We start from the raw sequence: 21,484 nt of genomic DNA on the forward strand, positions 1-21,484 counted from the left end.
ACATGCTAAAATAACTTATTTTCCAATATCTTAATTTGCTTTGTTTTTTAGAAGGAAGTTGAAGATTTTATTCAAATTTTCAAAGTAGAGAATTATCATCTGCTCCAGAAGACATTCTTAACCCTCAATAAGTTAATCAAAACAAGAGATACAAGAACAAAAAACTATACTTGATTCCTTTGGTATAAATTGTTAACTTGCAGATCTAAGAAGCAAAACCAGAAAGATATCAGCACCAATTAATTTTTTTCTTTGCAATTTGTCTCTTCCTGCAAGTGAGATAGAGACACTGGCCCAGGGAGAAAAGGAAAATAAAGAAGTTGTATGAAAGTGCGCTGTGCAACAAATGGTAAAACTGATCACTAAGAACATGCCCTTCAGGCATAAAAGAAAGAACTCCGCTTATACTGAAAGATCTGTAGCTAACAAACAGTATCAGAAGTAAGCAGCTCTGTCCTAGTGCTGGAAAAAAGTACTTCTGTGTATTACAGCATCTGCAGTGCTGTTCGGAAGTGTTTGGATTACAGGCTTACCTAAGAGTTTGGAGAGAAATAACATTGACATTGTGTAAGCTGTTCTACAGCCAAGAATCTCCTGTCTTCATTCACTGGTCAATACTGCAACTGCTACTGACAAGCTCTGTCAGCACTAGAATTACTTGCAATGTAAACAGGACTAGGGGAAATGATTCCATTTCACTGAGATATCACTCCAGCAATTAATTTAGACATTTTGTAAAATTAAATATCAAGTTATTAATAAAATTATCTCTAGTTCTGCTACTGGATGCTATTGGGGAGAATGAGAGAATTCACAGAATCTAATTTTGGACATCTGAAGGTGACAATAGGGAGACTAGTGTCCTTAGATCCCCATGTAGCTACTGAAAAAAGAGACAAGGTCATCTTCAAATAGCGATTTAGGAAAAAAAGTAGGTATCCTCCCCCATATGATAACCAGGGCAATCTACTTCTCACTCTTGACTACACAAGGAGTTTATTTTCTTAGCTGAGGTACACAAGTTGGGATGGTCACGTTTGAAACTGTGAATACCCTCCACTGGTCTAATCTTGCTAACTTGTATTTACAGAAGTAATTCAAAACAATATAAATCTACAAATCTACAACATCTGACCATATAGTAGTCAGTAGGATTATTTAGTATTTAAAAAAGTAAAATGTTTCTTCATATCCAGTGTGTTTGGAGGATAAGCTAAGAGCAAAACCTATGCCTAATAACTGAAGGCTAGCTTTGTAGCATAACTATTTGATCCCAAATGAAGATAATATACTCTATTTCTGCAAAATACCATAACCCACCCACCTTTCTAAATACAAACTTACTCCGTAGCTGCCAGATAATTTATATACATGATGTCTTTAAAACAATAACAAAAAAAATAGAGACAAGTTACCCAGATAGTCTAACAATTCCACTCTTGTAGGTCAGAATACTCTCCAAAGAATAGACTCTCCCCCTCCCCTAACTTGAATACCCTGTGCAAAACTGTTCCCTTTACTTGGATGCTTATACCTGTAACCAGCCACCTGTTTCCACTGGCAATAGCAACTGATTTGCTGTTCCATTACAATCTTCAAACCTTACCAAACTTGACACTTGTTCCTTGAAAAGAAACAAACAGTAGATGTTAGCTTCCCAATCTTGTAGATGGTGCAAAGACCTGCTATGATCTTTAGCAAATAAATCTTAGAATCTGTTAAAGAACTTCCAGCAGCTTTGCATCCAAGTTATCTCCCCCCAATTTTTTATTCTATCTGTATTTTGCAACCTATTCTTTGCCTTCAGTACTGTAGTGTAAGCCTTTCCATGTTTTTTCACCTTCCATTTCTGCTTTTTACATCCGTACATCATGCCACATCAGTAGCTCTTAGGAGTTTCAGGGTTACATTTATCATGACATCATGAATCGTGCAAATCTTTGAGTAATTTTTAAGCCCAAATTACTGGGGTTATCCCCACATAACAGTAACCAAGCTCAGAGAGTCCTTTAACCATTTGCCTTTTCCTTTCTCAGCTTTTCATGGGATGCCATCCTTCCTTTGGCAACACTGTGAAGGAGGCACTCCCCAGTCATACATGTAGGAAAGCCTGAGCTTAACCTCCTCCTTACAGAGCTTCCCTTCTTTAGCAAGGGTCTGGTGCTTTTCCAGCATGTCCTCGATGCTTTGCTTATGAGTTACTATGTACTTATTGTTGCAACCTCGTGACTTATACTCAGTGTCAAAACGAGGGTCATGCACTCTCTTCACATCAATGGGAGCTAGCCAGACCCCCAGGGAGACGTCTTCACTCTGCCACAGGTTCAAGTAGTCTTGGCTGAGACGAACGTAGCGCACCAGATCTGCAGAAAGAACATAACCACCACCCAGGGCATATGGTAGATAGTAGTCACAGAGGACCCAGTCACTCTCTTTCCATTTACCACCAGATTTCACTCGACCACGGCCAGAAAAGAAGCCCCAATAGAGGCGATGTGGCTCCTTGGCCCTCAACTCTTCCACAAGCACATCCAATCGTACGAAGGTATCGTCATCAGCCTTCAGGGCAAATTGGAAATCCAGGTGCAGATCCAGCCATACGTATGTGGCCAGGACTTTAGCAGTCAGGTTCTCATAGGAATCCCGCAGTTCTGGCAGAAGAAGAAGGTCTCGGTGATGGCTCTGCTCTAGCTCCAGGCTACGAAGCTCCTCTGCCCCAAGCCCACCCGTGCCAATCACAAAGCGACTCCAGATGTCGTGGTGAGGAGGGCGCCCAGCTGCTGAGAGCCACGTGCTGCGGATGATGCTGCGGCGCTCAGTGTATTTGGGGCCGCTCATGATGAGCACAGCCAGGAAGGCTGTCTCCTCAGGGGGTGGCGGTGGGGCTGCCGGAGGATGCAGCCCCCTGGTACCCCGCAGCGATGGGAGTGGAAGCTGGTTGTGAGGGAGCCCCCGTGGGGCTGGCAGAGGCCGGAGGCCCTCAGAGGTGCATTTGGCCAGGTAAAGCAGGACAGCTGCAAAGAGTGACAGGCCACCCAGGCCCAGGGCCGTTTTATGGCGGCACAGCAGGCGCAGCAGCTTCATGGCAGCGGGGCCTCACCAGGGCGACTAGGCCAAGGCCGGAGCCCCCCACAGCCCCCCGTCCCTGCCAGGCCTCGAGGCCCCGCCCCCGAAAGTTTAGGCGGGAAGAGCGAGAGCCCCGCCCCCGGCAGTGAAACGGTACGGCTACCAAGAAGGGACAGCGCTCCTCTGAGAACCCTCACCGCGCTTCGCGTTCCCTCAGAGGTGGTTTCATGTCTCCTTCCTGCTTTTTTTGGCCTCCTGCTCGGGGAAGCGCCGGCTTAGGCCGGGAGGAGGAGCGGCTCCATCCCTACCTACCCGCTGGGCCTCCGACGCGGACTCGCCGTGTGCAGCGCCTGCCGCTCCGCTCTCCGCCTGCCTCTGTGGGGAAGGAGCCGGGGAGGAGTGGCTGCGCCCTGCACCACCTGACCGCATACGACAGCGCCTTATAGCAGCCATCTTGTAGCAGGGCACATGAGGTTGAGACGGTTGCCATTTTGGTTCCGGGCGCGCCTTCCCGTACAGGTTGCCATTTTTCATGTCAGGGCAAGCGAAGTCGGAGTAAGTGCCGTTTCAGCCTAGGGTAGCGTAAGCGCGTGTAACTGGTGGTGTTTTTAGCCGTGAGGCGTGATGAAGGTTTGGTGTGTGGGAGCGTTCTCCGATTGTCACAGTAAAGTGCGTAGTCTTGCAAAAGTCTCTATTCGCGTGTTACCTCGGTTGGCATTGTTCTGATTTCACAGAAATTAGTAGTAGTGTGTTATGGCGCTTTCTCAAAAAGTATATACAAAGGTAACGTTTAAAGGGTCTCAAAGAAAACAGATGAACGACAGACACAAAACTAGGGGAGTAGGTATAGCCAGGGAAAGAGGTATGGCCGGGAACCAGAGGAGACCGGTTTGCTCTTGTTTGGAGGGGAGGGCTGCCTTGTCGGGAAAAAGAGTACGTGAGCGAATACGCTGTGTTTATTAGCAGCTGGGCTTCCCCCCCCCCCCCCCCTTCATTGGGCCACAGCAACCACACAGCCCTGGCGGGGGGACGGGACGGGAGGCGGAATCTTCGCCCGGCAAATGGCGGAAATGGCCGCTGAAGGCGAAGCGAGGTGCTTCTCTGCCCTACTCTGAGATGGCCGCTGCCCGCCCCTCACGCACGCACGGCGGTGTGAATGGGTTCCTACGCAGCGCTCGCCGGCCTGGTCTCCTCCCTCGGCCGGTACCTCCGGGGCGGGAGCTGCCTGCGGTCCTCGGCGCCCCGCTGACGTCTTTCCGCCGTGCCGTGGCCGCAGGGAGCGAGGCCGGGCCGCAGCGGGCCGGGCATGAGGAGCCGCCGCGACCCGCACAGGTACCGGGTCAGCAGGGCAGGACGGGGCGCGGCGGGGCCGGGAATGGCCCCCCGGCGCCTGGCAGGGCTCTCGGCGGCCGTGCCCCCCCCGGGGGGGGCGGCAGCAGGAACGTCCGGAGCAGTCGCGAGTGCGGGATGGGGCGGCTCCTGCCCTTCCCGCCGGACAGCGTAGCCTCGGCCCGGATCCCCCTCACCCACCCCAGTGCTGAGTTTTCGCTGCCGCCGCTTGGTCTGTCACTCCTGTCCCGGGCTCGACGAGTCCTCCCTGGAGTTGTAGTGCCTCCCCGGCTCACTGAAGTTTGTGCTCCTAAACGCGATGTTTTCCCTGTTGTGGTTCTTTTCCCTCTTCCTGCGGTCTGTGAACTTGTACGTGGTAAGCAGGTCATGCAAGGGCCGTCCCTACGGTTGTTTTTCCCGTGGGCTGTTTCTTGTGTGTTTCCAGCTTTATGTGATGGTGTTTGTAATCATATTTCCCTCAGTCATCTGCTTCCAAAAGGACCTTTACATCTATCAGCTTTTCCTCAGAAGTGATTTTGTGAGATGTCCGCTAAATTCTGTTGCACTGCTGTGGCAGTCTCTGGTGTGCTGTGAAATGCAGTGGCCCTGCTAGGGGCACTGTCCCACCTGAGCTCTGGCTGCACACACACCCAGCTGAGTGCTCTGTGTTTGCTTCTCTACGAATCCTTGAGTTTTATAAGCTGTCAGATCAGCTCATGCTATAACAACTGAAAATGGTTTTCAGAGCAGAACTAGGCCCTTTAAAGGATGTTATCTTCCAAAGATGTAATGGAGGTTACAATTGTGTAGACTGGTAACTGACACAAATTAATTTCTTGTATTGTGTGTGGGGAGGTTCTTGTGAATTTTAGGAGACATTTTAGTAGTGACATAATGTTCTAGAGTTTATTTGTATGTTTTTTGTTTTTCTTTTTAGATCGTTTAATACATTCACAATAATTTAATTGACCAATATTTTGAATAAGAGGAAAGAAAATGATGTCAAGACAGGCCTTTCTCTGCAGTTTGGGATCTCTGTATTTGTCTCTTCTGTTTGTATTTCTTCTAATGGATGTTTATGCAAGGCCTGCAAACAATTCTGCCCTCAAGGAAAAGCTAGTTGACACTAAAGATGAGAATGAGATTTTGCCCCCAGATCACTTAAATGGGGTCAAAATGGAGATGGATGGACATCTTAACAAAGAATTTCATCAAGAAGTTTTTTTAGGAAAAGAGATGGAAGAGTTTGAGGAAGATTCCGAACCCAGAAAAAACAGGAAGAAGCTCATGGTCATCTTTTCAAAGTAAGTTATGTACATTGCCAAGGAAAGTGCGGTCTTTTTCTCTACTCTTCAGAGTAAAATTTGTGAATTGTTTTGTAATATCCGAAAATTGTAATGATGGGGGGTGGGGAGCATATCATACTGCAAGCACTGTGTTCACACTACTAAGGTACAAACATGCCTATATATGTGTGTGTGTGTGTGCACGCACACACCATTCTCAGGAGTGAAAATATGTGCATTTGTTGAGGATCACAATCAGTTTTCGGGTTTGGTGCTGTGATCTTCTGGTAAAATTTATAACAGAAGCTTGTTTCTGTATGAAAATAATTAGCTTCTTAGGGTATGAAAATTAAAAGATGTATTTCTTTTTTCTAGTTTCCTAGTTCAAAGAATAATCTTATTTACATCTTAGATCCATGAATTAGTAAGAAAGGACTTCCTTAGTGGTAGCATGCCTATGTAATAAACTGTGGAAGTGGGTTTTTCTTCCAGTTTTAGTATGTCCTGTTGCTTTGCTGTAAGTTTGGTTTCAACTGATGACCTAAGTTTCTTATTTGTTGTTTGGGCTTATAGGCTGTTTGGATTTTGGAAGTTTGGGTTTTGTTGCTGTCGTGACTTCTGCAAATACAGCAAAGGGAAAACACCCAAAAGATCCCGTAGTGAAGCCAGAAGGGGAAAAAGAGACAGATGCACAGTAGGCTGAGTTTGTTTACCACGATCTTTAGTTGCATTTTTCTGTTAATAAAACTTCCTAGTAGATATTAAGTGTCTAAATTTGAGTGTCTGGAAATACATGAGGTTAAAAACACTTATGCCTAACAGGTTATACCAAGAATTCAGAAATCGAAATGACGGCTTTCTGTCTTCGTGAGTTAAGAACTGTTGCTAACCAGGCATTTAATTCCCAAGAACTTAGAAAAAGAAGCATCTTGAGAATAAAAGGTTCAATTTTTCTTTGACAGCCTTTTTTTTTGAAAACTCCATGGAGCTGTTTACTTGATATAAAAATACTATCTTTATTTTTAGATATTAAAACACTTTTTCCATTTATAGAACACTTCTTGTGCTAGAAAGGGTTTGTATCAACTAATAATATCTCTTTAAGCAGATGTTTGGAGGTCAGTAAATAGAATGGAAGTGGAAGCCCATATTAGTGTAATCTTTCAGACACTAGATGGCAGAGTTGGCTTTATTTGTATTTTTGCAATTGAGGATTAATTTTGTTAGAACAACCTAGATTATACTGGTGCTCTTAATGCTGATTGTAATGTGGGGGTGTGCATACACCTGAGATGAAATGAGAAAGCTTAACAAAAGCTTTTTGTCCTGCAAGCGTTTCACTAACAGAGTAAAAATACTAATAGCAACACAGACTTTTTTTCTGGTGTGCTCCTGAGTAAAGCAAATAGGCAAATCCAGAGCGCCCTTTCCATTCAGAGTAAATCCTTTAAGAATATTCAGGCCATTCTCTTTAGTGGTAGTATGTATGCAAATACAAATATTAAGTAAGCTTTCAATTTCTTTATTGCCATATGTTTACTGGAAACATACAGCTGGTGTTTAGTAATTTGTCATTCGCAAATTGCAGGCTCCACTCACTTCTTGTTATGAAAGAGGTTTCTTTAGGAAGCTTAAAAGTTCAACATCGGCTTCACTCAGATACTTCCTTAAAGTTCTATTCCCTCAGATGATCAGATTAGACATGTAGAAATACATTCTGGGGAATTTGGTTGCATTCCAGACTCACCCTTGAAGGCTGAGTGAAGAGAGAAATATGATGAACTTCTATGAAAAGGTGGTATATCACAGGCTCCCAAATGCTGTGGAAATATTTTCTTTCAAGACATAAAGAAAATCCCACACTATGTTTTTAATTAGTGAAAACTGAGATTCTAGGGCAGGCCTATATGATATAAAGGATTTAATTCAAAGCATAAATTATCATCTAATGGGATTACTAAAAATAAAGGTGAAACATGGAAGAAAAGTTCCCCAAACCATGTTTTTTCTGGGCAAGCTATATATAATTGGGGAAAAAAAACAGTGACACCTCATAGTTCTGTATTTTGATTCCTGAAGTCGCTCTTTACTGGGAGGACAATCCTTACTTGTCTATAAAAGTGGTTTGTTATAAGTTAACCAGTACTTCCACTTTGTCCTTTGAAATAAGAGCATGGTGCAGAAAATCCTGGATGCATGTTTTTAGTCTTTGTTCCTTGTCAAGGGTTAGTGTTCAGGTGCCTTCAGGTCAAGAAAACCTGTGGAGGGTTTTGATACACCTCTTCATACTTCTGGTAATTGCCAAAAAACCCCATTTACTATGTTCTCCACCTAAATGGTTTAAATTAGCCTGGGGTCTATAGAAAATTCTCCTGTATTATGGTGGAGTTTGGCCTATGTAGGTGGATGTTGATGGGAAGGAAGGAGGAGGAAGGATGTTGAAAATAATGGAGCATATTTATGGTGACTGATTTTACTAAACAAATGACACTGAGTACTAGAATTCAGATTTTGGTGAGCCTCGTGTTTAGAGGGACAGTTACCTTGTAAATTAAATTACATTTCTTCTGCGCTTGAATTTAGCAGTTTTGTTCAGTATTGTAATGTGTGTGGTTTTCTGTCAGGATGTTTTTGTGGTGATAGTGTTACCTTTGAGTTTGAAAGCTGAATACCCTGCTTTTAGCATTTGCATTTTTCTGATCTTTTCAGCAACTTAGAGGTAGCCCCCTACTTGTGGTTTAAAAATAAAAATCTTGTGTGTTATGCTGAGTGCCTCTTCTTGATGATCATTCATCAGGTCACAGGCTTAAATACAACTTCTGTTAGCTATTACTATGTATGGAGATTGATAAATATATTCTTCCCCTCCTGTAAAATTAATGAGTGCATTCTTTCCTAAGGCAGAACTCATTCTCACAAAGTCTGACTGGGTAGAGGTTGAGCTTCAGCAATGCTTGTAAGGATAGCACTCTCAGAATGCACCAGCTGTGACTCTTGGTGTTCAGACTGCACATAGGGAGTAGTTTTGACAGGATCTATATCCCTCTTCCCCGTGTCCCCCTTTCTTAATTTCAAGTTTGCCTTGCGTAGTCTAACACAGTTTTCCTTTCTTCTGGTAATCCTGCTGTCCATGGTGGGAAGATGTTGGTTATGACAGCCAGTGTTGGACGACAGCATTTAGAATAAAGAGTGTGAAGAGGCAGCGTGTTAAGCTTTTCTCTTTTGGTATCTTCAGTTTAGATTATAGATTTGGATTGCTCAGTTAAAAACCTATTTATGTTGATGCTTGTATGCCATTTCAAAGTTTTAAGTAATGCATATATCCTGATTCTTATTTTCTTAACCTGTAAAAGTTAGATTTATTTTTAAAAACATACATACCTCCCCCCTCTCCCCCCTCCAGGGTAAACTAGAGCTTTGTTTTGGTTTCTGTTTTTTAAACATGATTTTCTGGATCTGCTTTTCATTATTTGGAGGAAACAAAAGCCTACTCTAAAACTATTTGTACTTGGTGCTCGAGGAAATTGTTATCTTTGGTCCTTTAGGTAAGAACACTGCCTTCCTGCCCCACTCCCTCCTGCCCCCAGTACATACAGCAGCATTGCGGTATTGTCATTTAGGGACCTGAAAACATGAATCTGAAAATCTGAGTGATGAGAGTGTAATTGATAATACTTTCAGGTGTGAACCTATTGAAAGATGGCCTCAGAAATCTGTGTTGTGGGGGGGGGGGGGGGGTTCTTTTTTAATGGCTTGTGATTGAGAAACTGGGCTGAAATGTTAATAAATGTTACTCCAGGCTTGACTTTTTTTCAATGCAGCCCTTATTACAGGCTTCTGTTAAGAAAAATTTTACAATTATCCTGCCAAGTAGTGTACTTGGTAAAACTGTCTTCGAGTAAGAAACAGATATTTAGTTTGTGAATAGATAATGAAATATAGTTTGAGTAGTCAATGAAGTACTAATCTTGAATGCAGACATTTTGTAGGAGTTATGAATGATTCTGGATATCACTGAAATGTATAAATACTGATGGTGTATATTTATCACATTGCATCAATTACTCTATGGCCTGTGGTTTATCTATAATTTTCTTTGGAATGAGAGAGTTATGTGAGCAGTAAGGTACGTTTCTCTCTGTAGTCTGTATTGTTGAACTCAAAAATTTATGATAATAATGATCCCCACTTTTCTGTCAGGTCAGGAAATAGTACTTTAAAGACATAAGTTTTTACAGAATTTGAGATGTCACTGTAGCAGAAAACTGTTGATAATGCTTCTTGTGGAAGAAGTAAAATTTTTTTTTTTTTTTTTTTTTTTTTTTTGGAGTTGGTATACCATGAAGTCTTGAGAAATTGTGCCAAGACTTCTGTAGACAAATAACTGAAGAAAGTTTGAACAAAATTGTAGCCTGGTATGTTGTTCTTGCTTGGATTAAGTTTATTTTATTGAACTTAAATTCTTTCTTGCCAGTTCGTGTTCTTTTGTAGTTTTTTTTTTTTTTAAGGAGTGCATTAAAATGTACTATTCTTTAGTAAGATCTCTGAGTGTTCAGGGCTCAGAAAACTCTTCCCCTACCACCGTGTTATAAAATCAGTTTTCTGTGAATTACAAGTATTAGCTTCTTCAGCAATGCATAACTATTTAAACTCTTCATTATTAGTGGAAATGTGTTCAGTAGTCCATCCTGAATAAGATAATTATCTAAGGAAAACATGGACAATTGTGGGTGTGTTTTTCCCCCCCCCCCCCCCTTTACATGGTAGCCTTGATGCAGGGCCATGTGTTGTTTTTCATACAATTGTAAATATTTCCTTCTCAAAAGCAGAAGTGCTGTTGATGTGAGCTGAAATCATTCCAGTACCCATAATATAGTAGGTGCCTGCTAATTCATGAAAGTCTGAGTCACTGGAGACTTTTTATGAACTGTTGTAGCAGAAGAAAGGTCTACTTTCATGAACTAGAGGAGCAATGCCATGATTCAAATTTCAGATAAACGTGATGCTTGTTACCTTTCTACCTATTTACCTCCAACCTGTATTTTACATATTTTACACATGGTAATAAGTTTGGCTTTGATCTAAAGAAACTTAAATGTTGAGGGGAAAATACTTTGCTATCCCTTCTCATTTTTAACAGTCCCTATTCCATATCAAAACCCACATTTGTTCGTAGGCTAAATGCAAGGTCTACAAGTGGAACACTGCCACAACAACTGTACTGTTGTCTTGCTGTTGATTACAGAAAGGCTGCTGATACTGAGTCTGTGCATTCATATGTGCAAAGATATGATACCATAATTTAAAATTCTAATACTGCTCTTCCTAATGCAGCTGAGCATTTCAGAAGATGAGATGCTTGGGTCATTTTTTGACTTAGTCTTTTAACATTTAGTTGACATTTAAAGGTAAATTGTGTACTTAATAACTTGAGTTTCAGTGATAACATTTTAGTAGTGTTAAGATAGTGATGCAAACGGATAAAAAAGCCAGAGTCAAGCTGAGATACTTATATATATATATATTTATATAATTTTTTTTTCTTTTCTTAAAAACTGAACGAGAGTGGTTTTTGGTATACTTTGAATGGAATCTTGTCTTTTAAATTCCATTGATGTCTTCTAAGTTTTAAGTATTGTTCCATCTTCTTGGATGCATACCTAATGATGTACTCAGAAAAACTTTAAAATGCCGTGTTGGTTTTTGTGTTTGTTCAATGTAGTTTTTATATTAACTTCTTTTTAATGTAACGAGCTTTAAAATAGACTGCCATCCCAGCAGTTCCTTTTTTTGATAGTGGTTTGGGAAAATATTAGAAAATAAATTTTTCAAAGTAGTAAAGTCTGTATCTGTTGACATTTTTGAACCATTAAGAAATGAGCATGAGGCTAATATGCCATGAGCCATGTATTTGTGGTTTCCTCTACTTTAAAAACATACTCAAAAGCATAATTTTGAAATGAGTTAACTTATAATAAAGTGAAGTATGGTTAAATGTTTTTCAAGGGGCAGTTACCTAGGTGTTGTTTCTGATTTGAGAAAAGTGGACTTGAAACAGAAAGGAACTTCCTACCTGGTAGTTCAAGCACACTTTCCTGTTGTAAGCCCAGAGTCTATTCAATCTTCTATATTTACTTAAATTTAATTATGAAATAATGTACTAGCTTGCTACTTGTTTACTCTTTAGTTGAAAGAATGTAGGACTTCTCAGAGACAGTTATACTGTCCTTTTTTCTGTAACAACCTATGTTTGTTATTGTTCAGTAAAGTAATTCATTTAGATTCTATAAATATTCCCTAAATCAAAATCTTTTCTGCTGTTCTTCCACAGGGTGGATGTAAATAATGATAAAAAGATAAGTGCTAAAGAGATGCAGCGCTGGATCATGGAAAAGACGGATGAACACTTCCAGGAAGCTGTGGAAGAGAATAAAATGCACTTCAGAGCTGTGGACCCTGATGGTGATGGTAAGATGAAGAATTCCTCAGTCTCCTGATGACATCTCAAGTCAGTTGCTAGTGGCCAAACTGATTGGCTGCTCTTTAGATGTGCTGTGATAAATCGTAGTGCCTTTGGACTGCTTGTAACCCTTTGCATCTCAACAGTTGTGATCAGTACAGAAGGCAACAGAGCAAAGGAGTAATGTGCTCCAGTCGGCACTGTAGACCTCTGTGTTGACTGCTGCATTGTTTCACTCATAGACACAGGAAATCTTAAGATCTCCAGGGATGGGAGGGTGAGGACCATGACATCAGTAGATTATTTTCAGAAGACCTGTCTACTCTTAAGGAAACATGAAGTGAATCAGATGATAGTTATCATCTTGCTGTTCAGAAAAGTTAGTGGGATGGCTACAGTGCTGAACTCATTAAGAAATGAGGCCAAAAGTTAAGTATTTTAAAATACTATGTAATGTCTGAGATATGACTCTCTCTTACAGGCCATGTGTCCTGGGATGAATATAAAGTTAAATTTTTGGCAAGTAAGGGCTTTAATGAAAAAGAAATTGTAGAGAAGATCAGAAACAATGAAGAGCTAAAAATTGATGAAGAAAGTAAGTACGCTTTACTTTCCTAAAATCTAAATGTCAAAACTGTTCTTATTGTGAGATGAATGTCTTAGCTGCCCTTCAGCCTCTAAAAAGTCCTAAGAGTAAAATACTAGATTTCTCTGGAACTCGGATCTGTGCTCCTAAACACTCTTCATACAAGTGTTTACCACCAGAAATGGTAGCTGCTTGTTTCTTACTGCCCATTTCAATAGTTTTCGGTTATTTATGTTTAAGTTTGCTGAATGTATCAGACTTGTGTTATCTGTGGCCTGTTGTCAACTGGGGTACCAGGCCCCTCTTGCCCCAAATGAAAGGGAGGTGGCTATGCGCTATTCCTCTTCTAAAATTGAGGAGGCATATATAAGCTACCAAACTGTGTTGTGTTTAAGTAGGTGTGTGCTTAAGCATTGCAAAGCATGCTAGAAATTAATAGCAGAAGTTTGCCCAACGATTGTTTCACATATCACAAAAGTTCTCTATTGAGAGAGTGAGACTTTTTAGGTTAGCAAGATTGATCATTTCTTCCTTATCACTTCTGAAACTTTCATTGAATCTGACTTGTTCTAAACATGGTAACTCTTCAAGGAGTAACTTTTTTCCCCTATCTGAAAGTATTTAAATTTACTGTTAAGTAAAACATCAAGCCTTAGCCTTTCCTTGCAGGAATTAGTCATTTAAAAGTGAGTTATGTTATATTTTCCATTTATCAAAAAGCAACTAAAATGCAAATCGGCCTTTGAATTTCATGGCAGGGAAAATACCTGTGCAGCATGTTCTATGGCACAGTGGTTAGCTACAGTTTACAGGAATGCTCATCAGATAAAAGATTTGCTGAATAAGGGAAGTGTGTACACAATCATTTTTCTACCTAGGTAACAAGCATTGTTTGGGAAAATCAAATTAGTTATCTACCGCTTCCTGAGGATGATAGGCAAAACTTATTCTCAGACTTCACTGCGTGTAAAAGTACTTTTTTTGTTTTGTTTGTATAAAATAATTCAACATGTAGATCTTCAGATGTACGGTCTGAGTCTTATGCAAAAGTTGCTGCTGACCTCTAACATACTACAGTTTGGATGCCAGGCCAAAACTGGGGGCACAGTTGTAGTTAACTAAGTTCTCAGATAGCTACCGTTTCAACTGATGACTGACAGCTGAGTTCCATTTTAGCCTGAAGAAGAAAGGCAGGAGAAGGGAGGCTGATTTGTGACTTAGGAACATTTGGAGTTGACAACACAGAAAAAACATGAGCAAGTCACTTGATTGTTCTGTATTTACTAGTGCCTTTGAAGTAATAAATACTTTAAACAAATTTGCGTTAGAATGCTTGTTAAGACTGAAGGATTTCCTTACTCTTCACAAAAAAACATTCCCTGAAGACTTAACTTCTAATTGTAACTGTCAGTTCAAAACTATAGGTACTACCACTTGTTGCTTTTTTCTCTTGTAGCTCCTCAACTCATGCAGGAGCTACTCAAGAGAGATTACTTAGAAAACTTTTTTTTAAATCCAAATGAGTTCTTGATCTTAATCTGACAACACCTGACTAGTGCTTCAGAGCACTTTTAGCACTTGTGAAATGCTTCAGGCTTGTATTTGTTAGTGTGTTTTGGGGATAGCAGGGTGTGCCATAGACTGTATTTTTCCAGTGTGTCATTTAGAAAATGCCCACACTAGAAAAAGAATACTTTATACAGGTATCTCTTTCCTGTTTGGTTATGCTCAAGACCACTAGGTGTATGTAATATTCATGCTATGTGTTGCAGTTTTTGTGTGTGTGTGTGGTGTGGGTTCTCCCTCTCTCTCTCTCTCTCTCTCTCTCCCTCCCTCCCTCCCCCTTTTTAGCGGAAACTCTTGTTCAGATAATGGGGTTTTTTTTGGTTGAGTTTAGGAAAAATTCACTTAAAGTGCTTGTCAACATGATGTAAGATGAAATGAAAGAAGCGGAAATGTAAAGTGATTTCTGGTTCTGGTATGTCTGTTTGTAAGTGTGTGGTTCAACTTGCAATTGCTCCTTGCGGCAAAAATATTTCCCTTCATTAAATTATAGTGATAACTAAAATACTTGCAGGATTTAGGTCTGAAGTCAGCTTACTTTCTGATACAGAATAGACAGAATAGCTAAAAAAGAGGAATAAGTACTTGTATCCTTAAGTAAATGGAAAACTAAATGCATTTCTTGGCGCTTAACTTCACATTTCCATTTAATGTTTCCAAACTTTCTTTTCTAAAGCTACTCTCTTAAATCTCTCATAATTCCAAAAAATGAAAATTTCTGTCAGAGATGCTCGCTGCTGTTTCTGGGTCCAAGAACATAAGCTGTCTCTGGGTAGGAGATTCTTTTGAATTCTCGGTCTTTGTCATGGTAAGGGAAAGAGGGAGGAGCAGGGGCAGGATAAAAGTCTTTTTATAGCTTTCCTAATTCCAAACTTTATGGCTCTAGCTGTTCTGCCTGTTCGGTTAGAAGCCCTGTAAGGAACAGTTATCCATGAGATGTATTCGTGATTATTTTAAAGCTAGGTTTAATTTTTAGTTAAGTTTAATATAATTCTTACGCTTAATTCACATATGTAGTTTTGTGGTGGAGGGTAAGGGCGCTAAGTGAAATTGCAGTATGGTGGAAAAAAACAACCTTTGTACTTTACAAGTGTGTAGAATGCATAATTCTATCATCGCTTTGTGGTAGATCACTATCGTTTTGTCAACTATTTTCAAATCCTTTGAGTTTGAACATACCTTAAAGCAGTTCAGAGCAATGATACAACTGGTTTTGGTTTAGATCATGTATTAAGAAATGCCAGGTTGAAGTAATAAAGTTGGGCAGTGTAATGCTGGAGTAATAAAACATGCCCCTTTGTGCTTGGAACTGCAATGTTGAAGAACAATATTTTCTGATCTGTGGTAGACTTAAAGTGCCTTAGAGTAGAATAAACCTTTGTAATGCACAAAGCAGTAAAACAATGGTGTTTCACAGATCAGAAGCATCTTCCTAGATCTATCAGTAGTTATGTTATTTGGTCTTAGAAGAAAGCATGCAAAGTATTATGGGGCTTGTTACTCTATTATTATTTTTGTTATTATTTGTGTAGAAAAGGAATTGTTTAACATAATCTTCCTTCCTTGAAAACCCTAACTACTTTTCTGATCTTAAAATTGCAAGAGATGGGGATATTGGATTTAAAGAATGTTTTGATGAGTTAAAGGCACAGAAATGGTTTTAAGTAGAAAACACTGATATTAATTCAGAAGAAAGGTACTACTTGAAGTCAGAAAGGTGAAGAATTTCTATTGGTAGTGGCCTCTAAAATATCAAAATAAGAAAGGAGGACTTGCACTTTGTGCCACTACCGCACAAAGTTGAATTAGCCATACCTACTACCTGAAGCAACTAAAAAAATTTTTTTTCTTCCCTCTACAATACTTTCCACTTCCTGCACTCAAGTTTTGATGCAGGTACAGCTAAATCTTTATTTTCATCTCTTAACTTCAGTTCAGAGGTTTGGTTAAAGGATCTTTTCTAGTGTTTCATCTCTTAGCTAGTCCAAACTAATAGCGCTTTGTTTCCCTTCATCACCACCTTCCCCCCCTTCCCTCCCCCCCTCCCCATTGAACTGTAAAATAACTTTAATCAAGGATAACCTGTGAATCAAACAGTTGAATAACAGGCAAGGTTTATTTTAAGAACTATAAATAGATTAAAAATAACGGTTTAAGTCTTGCTTATTTTTTTAGCACAGGAAGTTTTAGATAACCTGAAGGATCGGTGGTACCAAGCTGACAACCCACCTCCTGATCTGTTGTTGAATGAAGAAGAATTCTTGTCCTTTCTTCATCCAGAGCATAGTAGGGGAATGCTTAAATTTATGGTGAAAGAGATCATCCGAGATCTGGGTATGCCATTTTAAAACAAATTTTCTTGGGAGTTATTTACTTACAAAGAGTTTTGTTGGGTAGCAACAAAACTTCAACAAAATGTGTAAGGAAAATACAGTGTTAGCACAGATGCTGACATTACTTGGGGTTTTCTGTGCATCTCTGAAGGCTAAATTTAGCCTCTCTTTGCTGAAGATCAGCACAGCATCATCTGTTACAAAGATATTCTGAGTACTTTATTCAAGGAAGATCAGCTGACACTGTATCACAGTCAAGTGCTGCTGCACTGCATGGTCACTGTAGCAATAGCAGAAAGGGTTTGATGTATATTAAAATATTCTAGAATATATTGATATGAATATTCAGTGAGGAGGTCATTAATTGCGTTGTACTCTTCCAGCGCAGCAATCATATAAGAGTTTTGACATACAGACTTGGAAAGAAATGGTTGAGACTTCTAAGAAAATAATTTTTTTGTTTGTTTGTTTAATTCATAAGTATTGGTGCAAGTGAGTGGGTTTTTTTCCTTCTGTTGACTCAATAGTTAAGCATATTTTAAATTGCTAAAACACCTAGATTAAAAAAAAAAAAATTCTACTTTGGTAGTAATTAGGTTAGTAAATATGAAGAGTGTCCAGTGATACCTTAAGTGCATGATGTGCAAACAAAACAACTCCAGTACACAGGCTTTTGAGGGTTAATATTACTAGAATGCTAATTTAAGGGGAGACTGGATACAGCTGTAACAGACTTTCTAGTGCAGTGGATTGTTCAAAACAAAAAGACTTCCCCAGCTCGCCAGCTGGTGCATCTTTCAGACCCATTAGAATTCTTTTTATTTAGTATATTGATGAGAGCATGTTTTTTAGCCTTCTAAAACACTATGTGAACCATAACGCAGAGAGTTTTCTGCTACCCGCGTAGATATAAATGGTAGTTATTCCTCTGTGCTAGATTCAGGATTGTGGACTGCTGAAACCAGGCAGACTGTACTAATGACATCTATGACATGAAGGAATTTCTCATTTTTAACGAACTTTAAGCAAATGTTTTTCAGTTCAGTTACAATGTACTTCTGTTGTAGATCAAGATGGAGATAAGAGACTAACTCTTTCAGAGTTCATTTCATTACCTGTTGGTACTGTAGAGAACCAGCAAGCTCAAGATATTGATGATGATTGGGTAAAAGACAGAAAGAAGGAATTTGAAGAGGTCATTGATGCTAACCATGATGGTATTGTAACAATGGAAGAGCTGGAGGTAAGTCTCCCTTAACTAATTATTTCAAGTATTTTTTAAAAACCAATAGATGGTTTACAAATACGGGTTTGAGAATACTTTAGAAAATTTCAAGTCCAGAAATATTTGAATTAACAGTACTTCTTTACTTTAAAGACCTTTGGATTATAGTATTCTTCTGTAGTGGTTGTAGGTAGGATGGTGTAATGCTTTTTCTTAAAAGAGGAGGGGGAGTTTTCCTAGTATAACTATTATTCATAGCTATGCTTTTAGTGCTTGTTTTCTTTTTTTTTCTTTTCTTTTTTTTTTTTTTTTTTTTACATAGAGACACTGTTAAAGATACATAGGGCATAAAAGAAAGTCACAGATTTCATTGGGACTTCTAATTAATGGGGCAATGAGTCATACTTTCAGTTACAAAAGAAGTAACTGGCAATCTATATATTCATTAAAAAATAAAATATTCTTTCAGAATGTAAGAATATACTTTGACTAGCAAAATTCAGATTGCAGTGTAGGCAGTGTGAAAGGATAAGCTGTAAAAAATTGGTCCTCTACCTGAGAAAAGGTGAATGTCACTTTCAAGTTCCTGACCTTATTAGTATGCATCTATGTGGGTATGAGAGATGGTCATTAATATGGATTTATAAACAGTTATGCTCAGACATAGACAAAGAAAATGTTAATAGCATTTTCACTGAGAATTTTATCCTAAAAATAGCTAAATAGCTGTTTTACCTGTGAAGTCTTTCAATAAATTTTATTTATATATATAAAAATATATAAATAAATATAAAAATATATAATACAACAAATATATAAATATAAAAATATATAATAAATATATAAATATAAAAAAATTTATTCAGGTGTTGTTCTAATTCTGATCTTTTACAGAATAGCATTTACTGTGCTTCATGTGAAGAAAGTGAAAGTAAAAATAATCTCTAAGGAGTATTCTGTATCATGAACTAAATGCACTGTTTGAAAACTTTAAAGTTATTTCAAGTTACATGAAGGAAATGTTTCATTTCAGACTTTTTGCCTCCATAAATCTGTTTGTCAGGTGGTTTAAAAGGAAACCAGAATGTTCCAAATTGAACATGTTCCAAAAAGATTATCCCCATAAACAAGAAAAATCAACTCGTACAGAGGAATAGCTGCGCAACTCTAAATATTTAGAGCTGATATTTCTTCACAAGAACCACCAGATTTGCTAGTGGGTTTAGTTTGCAACAAAAATGTTAAATGCATTTATTTTAGACACTGACGTGAGCTGAGAAAATCTGGGTTTGTGTTAGAACAGATGAGGAAGCAGTGAACAGAAAAATAGCCAGGAGAAAGATGTAAGCCTGTTAAAGATGTGTTATTGCCCTTTTCTATGGCTTATGTTCATTTTGGGGTGGCTTATGTTGGTCTCAATTCCTGAAGCTTACGCAGAGGTGGGTTCATAATTCTGGTTTTGAGAAATAGGTATTTAATGAGTGAAAGTGACAGATTGTTTTATTTGTTTTAGGAATATATGGATCCCATGAATGAGTACAATGCTCTAAATGAAGCGAAGCAAATGATAGCAGTAGCAGATGAAAATCAAAACCATCACTTAGAGCTGGAAGAGATCCTGAAATATAGTGAATACTTCACTGGCAGCAAACTTATGGACTATGCACGTAATGTCCATGAAGAGTTCTGACCATGCTCACTTTTTCAGAGCTCAGAAGCACCTTCTTACTTTCCCAAAAGAACCCACCAAAAAAACAAAAATGAAACAAAAAAGAAAGTTTCCTTGCTGCTATCTGTGTTGTATGCATATAGTGTGTTGTCCTAAACTAAGAAAGCTCCGTCCATATAGAAAAACTACAGCTCTATTGCCTTCAGTATGAAGAGAAGCGGAGGTGGGGGGGAAGTCCAAAAATAATAATGCAGATTCTGGACTACATCAGCTCACCCCATTTTATACAGTTAATCCAGCTGAATTTTCAGCTGCTTTTGGCTAATCATATTTGGTGGAGGCATCTTAAATATTTAAAAAAATTTTTTTTTAACCTTCATAGCTGCTGATCCATGGAAATCACAAATAACATTGAAAGATGTTGGCTTTCTTAAAGAGATTGTGGTTCAAATCCATATGTTCTGATGTCATGAAAAAATCCATCAGTAGACTGATTGAAAAACTTCTGTTTTGCTCAGCAAAACATCCCTTTGTATTTTGTGTACAGTTTATATCCACTTCAATATTTCTTAGTTTAAAAAAAAAAACACAGTAAATTGTATCAGGATGCTGCTCTCTGGGCTGTTTTTGCTATGTGTGGTTTTTACAGCCATGGTTGGTTCTTTTCTCACTATTCTACCAGTCTGTGTAGTCAGCACACATTCTTAATGTTGTATGTACTGAGTATCAATGAATTTCTCAGCTGATATCATTGCTTTTGTCTCTAGAGTTCAGTTCTTCATGGACTTTACTTTAGGAATGTGAAACCTGTTGCCTTAGCTTGTTAAAAGCATTAGCTCCAGTGTCACTCTCTCATAGTCAGTTTCCAGTAACTGTTATTAGAAATATTTAGGACTTGAAAGAAAAGAGATGATAGCCATATTCCTGAGATGGCTCATTTGTTTACAATAATTTGGCTCATCCTCCAGTGTTTTTCTCAATATATCTCAATATATTTCAATCTAGCCCTATATTGTTGAAGATTTAATACAAGTCTCCCTCTATCACTGAACTATCTTTGGAAACTGGGGGAAGGAACTTGCTTTAAATGTTACGGAGACCCTCTTTTACATTTGAGTTAAAAAGAAAACTAGCTTACGATGTGACTGGTTTTTCGTTTGCATCTGTACTGTGATTGTGGAAGACTAAGACTGCTTAGGTCTTAAAATTAAAATTAATTCTGAAATGAAACACTAAAGGGAAGGTTTCTTTGTGGACTTACAGATGCTGCATTGAGCAAATGGGATTAATCTAGGATTATAATTTCTACTTAACTAAAATTCATCATTAAAACTAGTAGAGTTCTTTCTCTGCAAGCTAATGATGCTGATGAACTCATGAATGCTAAGACTGGAGGAAATACTGGCTTTGCTTTTGTAGTGCCTCTTCCATAGCAATGTACAGGCAACACTTAGGAAGCTTTCTAATCAGTCCGTTTTTTGGGTAATCTCTGAAAAGCATCTTGCAACACAAAGGTCATATCCACTATTGTCTAAAATAAGAAAACTTTTTTTTTGATTCTAGTTCCATCTTTACTGTGAGGGGGGGGAGAAAAACAAAAAAACACCCATCTTTTTCTGAAGGGTTGCCTGAAAATCTGAGATTCTATATTTGATTAAATTTATTCTCTTAATGTTAATATAAATATTGCTGTTTGTTTCTGTTTCAGATGTCCCCTTTGCACCCCCCCCTTTTTTTCTTTTTGTTTATTTGTTAAATGGCTTGTATCAAAGTCGTCTTATACATCCGTTTTTTTTTGCATTAAATATCTTTATGCTTTGGAAATGTTGCTCTTAGGCTTTTCAGTGAGGCGGAAAAATCCAAACTATCCAGAGGACAGACAAAATATGACTTGAACTGTTAGAGAGGGGTAAATTCAGTTGATAATCTCTCATTTCACTCAGAACCAAGAGAATCTGCATATTTCT

The 21,484-nt window shown here is 38.9% G+C and overlaps 2 protein-coding genes across 4 annotated transcripts; one reads left to right on the forward strand and one right to left on the reverse strand.

The window, feature by feature from the left end:
- Window positions 1-515: 515 nt before the first annotated feature.
- Window positions 516-3,108, reverse strand: B3GALT6 (beta-1,3-galactosyltransferase 6). The gene has a single exon (XM_013956050.1). It carries the CDS (start codon window positions 3,082-3,084, stop codon window positions 2,041-2,043), a length of 1,044 nt encoding a protein of 347 aa, XP_013811504.1. The 5' UTR covers window positions 3,085-3,108; the 3' UTR covers window positions 516-2,040.
- Window positions 3,109-3,229: 121 nt separating this feature from the next.
- Window positions 3,230-21,341, forward strand: SDF4 (stromal cell derived factor 4). 3 transcript variants are annotated; one of them, XM_067310866.1, is made up of 7 exons: window positions 3,230-3,285; window positions 5,333-5,699; window positions 12,013-12,149; window positions 12,623-12,736; window positions 16,466-16,624; window positions 17,691-17,866; window positions 19,362-21,341. In XM_067310866.1, exons 2-7 carry the CDS (start codon window positions 5,392-5,394, stop codon window positions 19,536-19,538), a joined length of 1,071 nt encoding a protein of 356 aa, XP_067166967.1. In that variant the 5' UTR covers window positions 3,230-3,285; window positions 5,333-5,391; the 3' UTR covers window positions 19,539-21,341. The 3 variants fall into 3 exon arrangements, with proteins under 3 accessions (XP_067166967.1, XP_067166966.1, XP_067166965.1); XM_067310865.1 differs by lacking the exon at window positions 3,230-3,285 and adding an exon at window positions 3,305-3,621; XM_067310864.1 differs by lacking the exon at window positions 3,230-3,285 and adding an exon at window positions 4,097-4,398.
- The last annotated feature ends 143 nt before the right edge of the window (window positions 21,342-21,484 follow it).

Source organism: Apteryx mantelli, chromosome 26, assembly GCF_036417845.1.
Source record: "Apteryx mantelli isolate bAptMan1 chromosome 26, bAptMan1.hap1, whole genome shotgun sequence".
NCBI lineage: Eukaryota > Metazoa > Chordata > Aves > Apterygiformes > Apterygidae > Apteryx > Apteryx mantelli.